We start from the raw sequence: 12,500 nt of genomic DNA on the forward strand, positions 1-12,500 counted from the left end.
AAAAATTTGGTATGGCAATGGGAAAATGCTCTGTCCCCAGTACTTAGTAACTTGTACATGGAATTCTTTGAGATGAAACTACTACCTAGGATTCTTCCCCAACAAGTTGTGTGGAAAAGATATGTTGATGATATCTTGTGTCTTTGGCCAGTTAATCGTAACTTAGATTTATTTCTTGAAAAACTAAATGGTATGGTCCCTTCAATCAAATTTACTTTTGAAATAGAAATAGAGAATAAGTTGCCATTTTTGGATATTTTTATTCATCGAAATGGTAAACAATTTAAATATGACGTTTATAGAAAACCTACTAATGTCGCATCATATGTCCACTTTTACTCGGTTCATCATCAGAAGACAAAACTTTCTGTCTTTAGTTCTATGTTCCTTAGAGCTTACAGGATATGTAGCCTGGAATTTTTGGATGATGAGCTGAGGAAGATATATAGCATAGCTTCTGAATTAAAATATCCAAAGCACTTAGTAAACACTTCTCATAAAATGGCTTACAAAACTTTCCATAACACCTCACACGTAAGAAAAGTATTTGACAAAAAGAACCTTTTGGTTCTTCCTTACAGTGAGAAATTGATTGGTCTGCCTAATATTCTCAAACAATTCAACATCAACTTGGTTTTCAAAAATAATACTATAAAAAGTAAGCTCATTAAAAATTCACCTGAAGCAAACGAAGGTTGTGTTTACTCTATTCCATGCCTTAAATGTAACAAATTTTATATCGGCCAAACTGGTAAAGACTTAAAAACTAGGATAAATCAGCACAAATATAGTGTAAGGAGTGGGCAAAGTTCCAGTGGCCTTTTTGTCCATGTAAGAGACCACAATCATCCTATTGACTGGGATAATTCGAATGTAATAATTTCTTGTAGATCCTTATTAGAAAGAAACATCATCGAATCCAGTCATATTAAACAAACCTTTGACCATAATATCAATTTAAGTTTAGGATTATTTAAACTTGATGATTTTGTTATTGATAAAATTGTAAGAACTTCTCCAAGTGCTACTAAGCGGGGGTGACGTAACGTCATGGATCAAACGTCCGTCTATGTAAACATCGGCTCTACCTGATTGTGATGCATCTTGTGTGTACTTCCCATGTTCCTAGCTTTTCTTTTACTTTATGTATATATATCCACCTTTGTCTCTGTAACTGAGTATTCCTTGATAATGTCTTAAATAGACGAAAACGTTCGGACTAAGCTTCTTATTTCCCAGTGTTTTTTTCTGCATATGTACACACACACACACACACACACACACACACACACACACACACACACACACACACACACACACACACACACACACACACACACACACACACACACACACACACACACACACACACACACACACACACACACACATATATATATATATATATATATATACATACACACACATATACACACATACATATATATATGTATATATATATATACATATATATATATATATGTTATATGTTTACATATGCAGCTCGCATCATGTTGTGCGAGTTTGTGTGTGATTCCTTGTCTTCCTATTGATATTTATTGGGTAGGAACATCATTGTCATGATGTGCATTTTTCTACTAGTAATGTTTTTTTGTTTGTATAAAGTAAGATTCGGGTAAGTGCGCGCGCGTGTGTGTAAATGGACATGTTTACATGTGTATGCAGGTGCAATGCGCGCGATCGTGTCTCCGTGTTTGTCTGTGCAGTACGTACAAGTAGCATGTGTCTAATTTTGTGTTTTTCGTTGTTGTTCAATGTCTTGACGTGGGTTGCGCAACTTTTTTTTTTCTTATTTATTTATTTATCTATTTATTGACTTTGGTGTGAGGTTTGGCAAAAAATCGCGTTGTCACAAGCTAGAATTCGCCGGGCGACATCCATTGGTTTCGAGATGTACAGGAGGCGTCTAAAGTTGTCACCTCTCAGTACTAACTACAACTTAATATAAGACACATACAACACAGTAAAACACGAAAGACTAATAGAAAACTATTGTAAGAAGAAGGATACTGTACCATAGAATCCAAGAGCATTAACTGTGAAAATGAAAAAAAGGCACTTTAATATCATATTTCAACATGTGGTTCTGGAAATAGACGTACGTGTGAGCATAATACAAAAATCACAGTGTAATAGTATGACACAAGATTAAGGCATTCACTGCATTTCTATGTACAACGAGGCAAGGAAGTGTTTCCGCACAATTCTCCACATTAGCCAGACTCAAGACCCTCCATTCTGGGTCTTCATCTTTCTTTGGTCCTCCTCCTACTTCCCGTCCCTCCCTTCCTACCTCCTTCCCTCCCTATCTATCTACCTACTTGCCCATTTCCCTACCAACCTCTCCCCTTCCTCTCATTCCAATTTCCTTCTCCGCTCCCCACATCTTCCCGCACTCCTATAGTTTGATCTCTACAATCATCTTACCGTAAATATACACACGTAATGATAAAAATCACTGTTGCTTCAGGTCACACTGACTGGAAATCCGCTGCACTACAGAGGCTGACAATGGTCAAACCTTTTTATAGATCTTTTTGTAGATATTAGTGTGGGGCAGTTTTTATGTCCGGGACAAATAGGAACAAGAGATAATTAGAAAGAAGGGAAAAGTCGCTGGTTGTCAGCTCTTTTCATGTGAAAAGGTGGAGAAAATATAATGTTAATAGGGATCGAGTGTCAGCCCATCATGACTGCACCTCCGCATGATGAAGGGGAGGATGTTGACGGGTTTTCAAGAGAATGGGGGAGAAGTGGAGATGATTCTCTCCGGCGTGTGTCTTGCGGGAGCAGTACATGCAGGAGCCCATCGTTACAAGTAGAACAGTATTCTAATGACCATCTTTATGTTTTCCAATCTTCTATCTAGATTTACTTCATCAAAAAAAAAAAAAAAAAAAAAAAAATGCGCAGAGAAGCTATTCAAAATTATCCAGGTATGTAACTCTGATATTTCGTTTTCAAAGATACATCATCAGGAGTAATAATTGTTTGGAGCAGTGAATAAGATGTAAAAATGTAAATAAAACATATTCAAATAACAATCAAGATACTGGAATAAAATGCAAGAACAGTACTTAAGATAATGCAACATGCACTTGAACACATGCACAATCATTCACTCACACTTAAAGAAAAAATACAAAAAAAGAAGAATATCCTCCAGCAGCAGGTGGCTTGGAATTACCAGGAGCAAAGAATGAATGAATGAATGAATAAAGGAAGTATTCACCTGTCCGCCCAGCAGCATCCAAGCCTGGATCCGCCGACACACACGACCTGACGTACTTAGACGGGCACGAATACGGTCACGGGCGCACGCCCCCCCCCCCCCCCACACACACATAAGAGACGATGTGTGTGTGGCGGGCGCGCACAGATGCGCGTATGACAGAAGGACGACGAAAGGTCCTCGTGGGCGTGCTCAAGAGACGAGACGCCGCCGCCTCGTAAGTTAGTTAGTTAGTTATTGGCGTTCGCCTAAGCCAAGTTAGCCTCCGTGGCCAAACACATTGTCATCCCTCGCGCGCGCGGCTTCATCAAAAATCTCATAAAAATCAAATACGGGGCCGATCAAAGAACCACTATTAATTAGTGTTTTGGCAACCAAGAGGAAAAAATGAAATTAACATATTTTCCAGACCCTCCAAAGACCTTTTCAAAAAGACTTTCAAATTTCACTAATCATTGGCAGCTTGATTAAAAGGAGGAGATTCGTTTGATTTTTAACCATTCCCAAGAAGATTACAGAGAAGCAAAATTGTGACTAATTAAGTAAATATTAACTACTTAGGCGGAGCTAATTCCCAAAAGTGGGCCGGGGTGAGGAAAAAGGACTCGCTCCCAGTGATTGAATAGTGGCTGGCGGCGTCGAGAAGAAGAAGGAGAAGGAGAAGGACAAGAAGGACAAGAAGGAGGAGGAGGAGGAGGAGGAGGAGGAGGAGGAGGAGGAGGAGGAGGAGGAGGAGGAGGAGGAGGAGGAGGTGGAGGAGGAGGAGGAAGAGGAGGAGGAGGAGGAGGAGGAGGAGGAGGAGGAGGAGGAGGAGGAGGAGGAGGAGGAGGAGGAGGAGGAGGAGGAGGAGGAGGAGGAGGAGGAGGAGGAGGAAGAGGTCGAGGCTGAGGAGAAAGCGGAGACGGAGTGACGTTCGGCCAGGAAGATCAAGGATGGACTCCAGGAAGAGAAAGAGGGGGGCGGGGGGAGTAGGAGAAGGAAGAGCAAAAGACGAAGGTGAAGACGAAGACCAGGACACAGACGAAGAGAAGGACAAGGACGAAGACTGAAACGGTGGCAAAGACGACGGCGGAAACGAAGACGAAGATGAAGATGAATTCGAAGGTGAAGGCGAAGAGAGAGACAAAGACGGGACGCGAAAAAGAAGAGCGTATCTCCAGGAAAGAGAAAGGGAGAGAGAGAGGAAAGGGTCGAAAGGAGACAAATAGAGAAAGGGGAAAGGAGGATGGGGATGATGGAGGTAGGGAGGGGGACGGCGCTCACTTCGGCTGCCGAGACCTGGGAGGAGAACCTCCGGAAGTGCTTGGAGAAGAAGAGGAAGAAGAAGAAGAAGAAGAAGAATAAGAAGAAGAAGAAGAAGAGGAAGAGGAAGAAGAAGAAGAAGAAGAAGAAGAAGAAGAAGAAGAAGAAGAAGAAGAAGAAGAAGAAGAAGAAGAAGAAGAAGAAGAAGAAGAAGAAGAAGAAGAAGAAGAAGAAGATGGAGTACGTGTGTACAGGAATGAGGAAGGGACAGCGAAAGAAGGGAATAAGGAGGGGAGGGGGAAGGAAACAAACAGGTAAAGGAGGGAGTGGCGAAAGGAGGGAATGGAAAAAGGAGGGAAGAGGAAAAAGGGAAAAGGAAGGAAAGGGGAAGTAGAGAAGGTAAAGAAGAAAAGAGAAGGAAAGGGAAAAAGGAAGGAAAGGGAGGTGGTAGAGAAAAGGTGAGGAAAAGTATAAAAGGAAGGAAAGGGAAAATAAAGAAAAAGGAAAAGGAGGGAAGAGAGGGAAAGGGGGAAGGAAGGACAGGGGGAATGTAAGCAAGAGAAGTAAATAGTAATATGAGGAAGGACCAAGGGGAATGGGCGGGGTGGGGGTGGGGTGGGGAATCAAAGACGTCGCCCGGCTGGGAGACGAGGCACTTCGGAAGGAGGAGGAGGAAAGGGAGAGGAACAATAAGAAAAGATCACGCCTGAAGGAGGGACAATGGGAGGGGGGTGGGAGGGAAGGAGGGTGTAAATAAGGAGAGAACGTGGGAAAGGTGAGAGCAGGGAAAAAAGGTGGAGGGAAGGGAGGAAAAGAAGGACTGGGAATTGGGGGAAGGAAAGAATAGAAGGCAATGGGGTGAGAGTGAGAGTTGGAGGGAGGTATCGGAGGGAGGTGGCAAGGAGCTCCTGCTCGTGAAGGAGGGGAAGATGGGGAAAGAATGACTCAGGGAAAGGGCACTAAGCTGGGAGTGGAGGGGAAGAGTGGAGAAAGATGGAGGGAAGGAGGGGATGGGAATCGGGAAGGGAGATGTAGAGAGAGAAAGCAAGGAAGCGCTCAGCCCGTTCGACGCGGCAAAGATTTTGGCGGATGTTGTTGTCGTTGACGACGACCTCGGGAGGAGGAGGAGGAGGAAGAGGAGGAGGAGGAGGAGGAAGAGGAGGAGGAGGAGGAGGAGGAGAAGGAGAAGGAGGAGGAGGAGGAGGAGGAGGAGGAAGAGGAGGGGGTCTCGATCGGTCGGGGTGCTCTTTCCTCGTCCTCCTCCTCACGTGGTCTCCATCGACCACATCCGAAGAGAACTGTCAATTCGGAAAAAAAAAAGAAACATCAAGATCGTGGCGGTTTTGAAGTGGGCTTGCGAGGAGAAGACGAGTGGGAGGGACACGCGTCACCATATATTATGGAAGGGTATGGGGCATTGGCTGCTTGTTATTGTGGCAAAGTAGCATGCAGTTGATACTTTAGGGTCTATAGGGGGCGCCCCTACAGACCAGAGCCACACATTATTTTGTCTATGATAGAGGAAAACTCTTCATAGAGAAATGATGACACTTTTATACTACGACTGTCCCTCCGTTATGCTGTCCCCCAACCCCTTGCTGCTGTCCTGTACCAATTCTCTGAGTATTCATTTTCTGCTGTGGGGGAATTCCCTGTGGTGGGGGAAAAGGATATTGCCACCAAGTATTTCCACTTGGATCGTAAGAGGCGAGAAGAAAGTGACGGAGAGTGGGACTAGGCATCCTTCTCCTTGTAGCCCCACAGGGGACATTCCTAAACGAAAAAAAAAAAAAAAAGGAAGGGAAAGGAATTCAGAAGTATTGTTTAAGAATAAGGAGGACAAGAGGGGCTTCTTCATGATAACCAGGAGAGAGACAGAAAAGCGCATGGGACTCTTCGGAAGTTGTTCCTTCCTTTTTCTTCAGAAAGGTGAGGAAGAGGAGAAGGAAGAGGAGGAGGAGGAGGAGGTGTAGGATTCCCCCGAAAAAAGGAAGAAGGGAAAGAAGGACGGAAGGAAGGACGTATAAGTGGTATGGAAAAGGACATAGCCTCCCTCCCGCCTCCAAACATTTGTACGCCGGATGTGCAAGACCTCTGAGGCTCTATGCTGGTGTTGCTGTCCTTCAGAGTCTGTCCATCTGTCCATCCATCGTCTTCCCTCCGCACCCACAGGGATTGGGGGGTTGGGGGGTGCTCTACTTGGTCAACAACGTCGTCCGCTGCTAGGCCGAACAAAATACTAAAGCGCCGCATTATATCTGATCGGGCGGGCGGGCGGGCGTGATTGGGATACATGCTGCCAAGTAGCGGGATGGACGACAACGTTACCGGGCCGGCACAGAAAAAAAAAAAAAAAATGATAAGGAAAATAAAATGAAAAATGGCAAAGGTGTTCTGCTGGACGGAGGACCTCCTCAAGATCATTGAAGAATCACTGATGCTCTACCGCAGCTGGAGTCCGACAAAGATCAGCCACGATACGATCGACGCAGAAGGGATGGAAGCAGGGGGCATTTGTATTTCGTCAAGAGGAACCAGAACCTCTATCACCGGAGACAATAGGGCGCCGAAGAGGTAAAGTCATAAAAGTGGTAAACGAGATATTCAAAGAGGGTAGTTGAACCGAAGAAGCTTAAGGTTCGAAAGTGATCAGTATTCCTCATTGAGTGGTGATGAGTCTCCAGTCATGAAAGAATGCCGCGTGATTCTGGTCCGCAGTGATGTCACCAAAGTCCCTGAAATATTGACTAGGTAGGGGAAGAGTTAGGGGAGGGGAGGAGGATTGGGTAGGAGAGGGAGGGGAAGGGAGAGAGGAGATGGGTTAGGTGACAGAAGAACAGGAAAAAGGGGGAAGAGGGCCGTAAACAAATACAGATTAGTGACGAGAACTGAGCAGACAGGGAGGAGAAGTGCTCTTGTGTATGTATTCACCTCGGATCTGCTGCAGTCTCTGTCGAGACAGCCAGACGCCACCCTACGGCAGTGAGCTCAGAGCTCATTATTTGCTGATCTCTGGGTAGGTCTGAGACCACTCACACATCACACACCGGGACAGCAAGGTCACAACTCCTTGACTAACGTCCCGTACCTACTCACTGCTAGGTGAACAGGGGTTACACGTGAAAGGAGACAAACCCAACTTATCTCCGCCCGGCCGGGGAATCGAACCCCGGTTCTCTGACATGTGAGGCCAGTGCTTTACCAATCCGCCACTGTGTGTGTGTGTGTATGCGTCTGTGTGTGTATATGTATGTGTATGTGTGTGTATGTATGTGTGTGTACGTGTGTGTGTATGTGTATATGTGCCTGCGTGCGTGTGTGTATGTATTTGTGTGTGTGTACTTGTGTGTGTATGTTTGTGTATATGTGTGCTTGTGTGTGTGAGTATGTATGTGTGTGTGGTTGTGTGCGTGTGTGTGCAAGTGTGTGTGCGTGTGCATGTATGTGTGTGTATGTGTTTATGTGTGTGTCGGTCGTCTTCACCTGTACACCCTCCCACCCGGCCCCACCCGCGTTCTAAAGGAATCCAATCACAGAAGAATAGAAGGAGGGGGAGGAGGAGGAGGAGGAGGAAAACATGGAGGGGAGGGGGTGGGTTACATTAAGTGGTGCTGTGCTTGTAGGAAGAAAGTGGCATCAGACCTTATCTGCACCCATTCGTTTCCCCCACTAATGCTCTGGAGGTGAGGTGAACAGAGCGGACCCTGAGTTTGTTGGTGACCCTCTTACGCTGGCGAGAGGTGAGGGGTGGGGGGTGGGGAAGTGGTGGATGAACGAGGTTGAGCCACGGAAGGGAAATAAGATCGAGTGGCGGCTACCAGAATGAAAAGAAAGGGGCCACCCGCGACGAAATGGCTTGAGGCACAAATATGTGATCCCCAGTTCGATCCCACCACCTGCCTATGCCTCAGATCCACCTGCAGAGAAGAGGTCGTCCCCGACGTGTCCCTCGCGGCCTCAGCAGCACAAATGAGTTTGGATTCACTCTCTCTCTCTCTCTCTCTACAATAGTCAGGAAAGGCTCCTCCCGGCTCTTTCCGGCATTGGCACTTGTGTGTTTATACGTATGTACATAAGTATATATGTATGTATGTGTATATGTATGTATGTATGTATGTGTATATGTATGTATGTATGTATGTATGTATGTATGTACTGTATGTATGTATGTATGTATGTATGTATGTATGTATGTATGTATGTATGTATGTATGTATGTACGTATGTATGTATGTATTTATGTATGTATGTATGTATGTATATATGTATGTATGTATGTATGTATGTATGTATGTATGTATGTATGTATCTATGTATGTATCTATGTATGTATGTATGTTAGTATGTATGTATGTATGTATGTATGTGTGTATATATGTATGTATGCCTTCATGGAGGGGCGGGGATCATGAATCCCATTTTCGGGATTGATGCTCGCCGTGACATGATTGACGAAGTTTACTTGTTTATTACCGCTGGCAGCAAGGAGATGGCTTGCATCTCGTTTCCATGCAACACTTCTGGCTGAATGACTGCAGACATTTCAGCTCTGAATTCTTATCAATTAATAATTCAGTCGAATCATCAATGATTAAAGAGGGACGCTGCGCACACGTGTCGGCAACGGGGGTGGGGGATGGGGTGGGCAGACCCGCGCTTTTTATCCCTCCTCCTCCTCCTCCTCTTGCATAAAACAAAGAGCAGACTGTGGGTGGTTTTGTTGCAAAGGAGCCAAATCAAGCGACCCGTCCATCGCAAGGTAAACGTATGCAAATCAAGCTTCATTTCTGAGACGAGAAGAAAAAAAATCATAGCTTGGTGTGGAGCCTACGCCAGGAGGCGCTGAGTAACTGCGGCCGAAACCGTTACCTTTGCCCAAATAAGCGTTTTGTGGACTGTTGAGGCAGAGAACTAGCAGTCACTGCTGGGAATCGGAGAGAAATGTAGGATTCGAATCCACAACTAAACAAGTGCGATACACAGCAGAACAGAAAGATGACAGAATTCAAAAGTGACCAGCATTCTTCTTTTTTGAGTGAAGACTCACCTCCAAATATAATAGAATGTTACGTGACTCTGGGGATGTCACTAAAGTTCCTAAATTACTGGCCGCATAAAACTTATACAGTCAGTATCGTACACGGGGCGTGGGAAAAAGAAAGACAGAACTAACGATCACTTGGAATTCAGCCAGAGGTTGCTCTCAGCACGGGGAAGAGGAAGAAGGTCGTGGGCAGAGGAGGAGGCCAAGTGTAGCATGTGATTGCGAGATGATGCGAAGAGAAAGGAAAAGGAACAAAGGGCAGGAGTGATAAAGGAGAGAAATTAGGACAAAAACTAAAAAAGGTGAGAGGAAAAGGAAGAAGAGGAAGAGGAACAAGAAGAAGAAAAATGAAAAAAAATGAGAACAAAAGGAAAAAGATGAGGTGAAGGAGGCGAGTCGCTGACTCGATTCCAAGGAAGACCAACTCTATGAGGGTGAGAGGCCCTCCTCCTCCTCCTCCTCCTCCTCCTCCTCCTCCTCCTCCTCCTCCTCCTCCTCCTCCTCCTTCGCCTTCTCGTCCTCCTTCTCCTCCTCCTCCGCCTTCCCCTCCTAAACCTTCCTCTCCTCCTTCTCTTCCTTCTCCTCCTCCTCCTCCTCCTCCTCCTCCTCCTCCTCCTCCTCCTACTGCTCGTCTTCCTCATCCTCCTGCTCCTCCTCTTCCACCATTCGTCCTCCTCCCCTCCTTCCCCTCCAAAACCTTCTCCTCCTCCTCCTCCTCCTCCTCAGCCTCCTCGTCCTCCTCCTGCTCCCCCTTCTCCTCCACTCCTTCCCCTCCTCCCCCTCCTAAATCTTCTCCTACTTCTCCTCCTCCTCCTCCCCTTCTGCTCCTCCTCCTCCTCCTCCTCATATGTGCACCCCTATTCCTCCAATCAGCAGGGGAGACGACTCGACTCTCGAGTCGAACTGAGTCGAGTCGAGAGCGTTGCCGCCGCGCCGCGCCGCGCCGCTCGTCGAGCACGCCAGAGTAACGGCAGATCTGCCGGATTCCGAAGATACGCAAAGTTCTGCAGACCCATAAAGATCGGGAGAAGCCAGTCGAGAGCCCCCGGCGGCAGGACCTCGAGCTCCCTTTCTCTCTCTTTCTCCCTTCTTTCCTCCCTCACTCACTACCTCCCACCACCTCCCCATAGCAGCAACTTCTTTAAGGGTGAGTACCCCCTTTTTTTCGACAATTGGGTTTTATTTGGTTCATTCTCCACCGCACGGGAGAGAGCTGTAGCCATATCTAGCCGAGAACAGCACGCCATTGTTAAGGTTACTCCGGCTGATGAGCATATGCTGCTGGTGAGGTTGAAGCATAACTTTGACTTCCTCTTTCTTATTGTAGTATATGCTCATACTGAGGTATTTGACCTTGAAGAGAAGATGACTCTATACCAAGTCTGAATCAATAATTGACCAGTGCCCGCCACGAGACACAATTATTTTTTGGGGCGACTTCAATGAGGTTACTGACACCGACAGAATACTATGAAGTATGTATTGACCAATCCCCCCCGTAGTTCTGGAATGAGGAACATAAAAAGTTCTCTCATTCTCGACTTTGCAAAGTCCAGAAGGTTGAGGATTGCTGGTTTCTAGTTCCGGAAACAAGAGCCACATTTATGCACATGGTATAGTAATGCCGGAGGAGTGGCTAAGGAGATCAATCACATTTTTGCAAGCACTCATTGAAAGATCCTACAGAACTGCATGTTTTATCAAAGTGCTGAATTCTTTGGGCTGATCATAGACTTGTGGTCACACAACAAATCCTGGAGAATCCCGAAATGTAACCTACCTGGGTTTCATCTGGAGAAATTCAGGGATAATGCGTGTGGCCAGGATATGTAGCAGCAATCTCTATTTGGTCCGCAAGTCCTTAACTTTCTTGAGAACCCAGAAGATCTGTGGGACACTCTTAAACGTGAAACTCTGAAAGCTACCATAGAGTGCGTTGGAGAGGGCCCAAGGTCGAGGAGTGTTGTGGCGTCGCTACCAGAATAGCTGGGGACCTGGACCGATATAGAACTCAGAAACGGCGGGCTAGAGCTCTCATGAGAATGGATCAGGAGAAGTACGCCAGGGGAATCGCAAAGGATATCGAGGAGAATTTTAATGCAAATGACCTTAGGCCTGCTTAAAAAAAAAAAAAAAAAAAAAAAAAAAAAAAAAAAAAAATCCGCTTCAAATCTGTGACTCAGGGAACCACAATCCGAACAGCTGATGGAGAACTAGCGTCAGATATGGAGGGATGTAGCCCCTTTGCCGAGTATTTTGAGCAATTACTCATGGGTGACCCTCCAAGCGGACAGCTTCCCTCGATGGTGTTCAGGTGGTAGTTCCTGATCCACCGGTAGACAAATCTCCGCCCTCTCTTACAGAGGTAAAAGAGACTGTTGGTAAGTTAAAGAGTGAATAAGCAGCTGGCATCTGCAACATTAGTGCAGAGTTGCTGAAACCTGGAGGTGAGACCATTATCCATGGGTTAAATGCAGTTCTGTCTGCTGTCTGGCAGTCTCATGAAATTTCCTCTGACTGGAAAAAGGGTCCGGTTCTCCTTATCTGGAAGTGGAAAGGGGATCGGCAGGACTGAAACAGTTACCGTGGCATTTCACTGCTTAGTATGCCAGGTAAGGTGCTAGTCCTTCTATTGTTGACACGGGTTCGTTCACACCTGTTAAAGTTTCAGAGGCCTGAATAGTCTAGGTTCACGCCAAGTAAGTCAACAACTGATCGGATCCTGCGATTTGTATTCTTGTGGAGCGCCTACGTGAGTTTCAATAGGGGTTTCTTGCAGTTTATGTTAATCTCAAGAGGGCGTTTAACTCAATGCATAGTGGAGTGCTCTGGGATCTTCTGCGGATCCGTTGGATTCCTGCAAGACTTATTGACTTTATATCTGGCTCATACTCTGGGACACAGACTGCTGTAATGTATGGAGGAGGAGTGTCTAGCTTCTTTCCCGCTAATTCAGAAGTG

At 45.8% G+C, this 12,500-nt stretch overlaps 1 protein-coding gene across 8 annotated transcripts in view; it reads right to left on the minus strand.

Moving 5' to 3' along the window:
• dve (SATB1_N and homeodomain domain-containing protein dve) overlaps positions 1–12,500 on the minus strand; it is a 387,908-nt gene that overhangs the window by 161,055 nt on the left and 214,353 nt on the right. For 7 of the 8 annotated variants that reach the window (XM_076174229.1, XM_076174226.1, XM_076174227.1 and 4 more), the window contains exon 3: positions 2,037–2,057. The exons of the other annotated variant lie outside the window; for it this stretch is intronic. In XM_076174229.1, coding sequence (XP_076030344.1) covers positions 2,037–2,057 — 21 coding nt within the window. The remainder of the gene's footprint in view (positions 1–2,036; positions 2,058–12,500) is intronic. 8 annotated transcript variants of the gene reach the window in all.

Source organism: Oratosquilla oratoria, chromosome 35 (genome assembly GCF_046742065.1).
Source record: "Oratosquilla oratoria isolate Oo_2021 chromosome 35, ASM4674206v1, whole genome shotgun sequence".
Lineage (NCBI taxonomy): Eukaryota > Metazoa > Arthropoda > Malacostraca > Stomatopoda > Squillidae > Oratosquilla > Oratosquilla oratoria.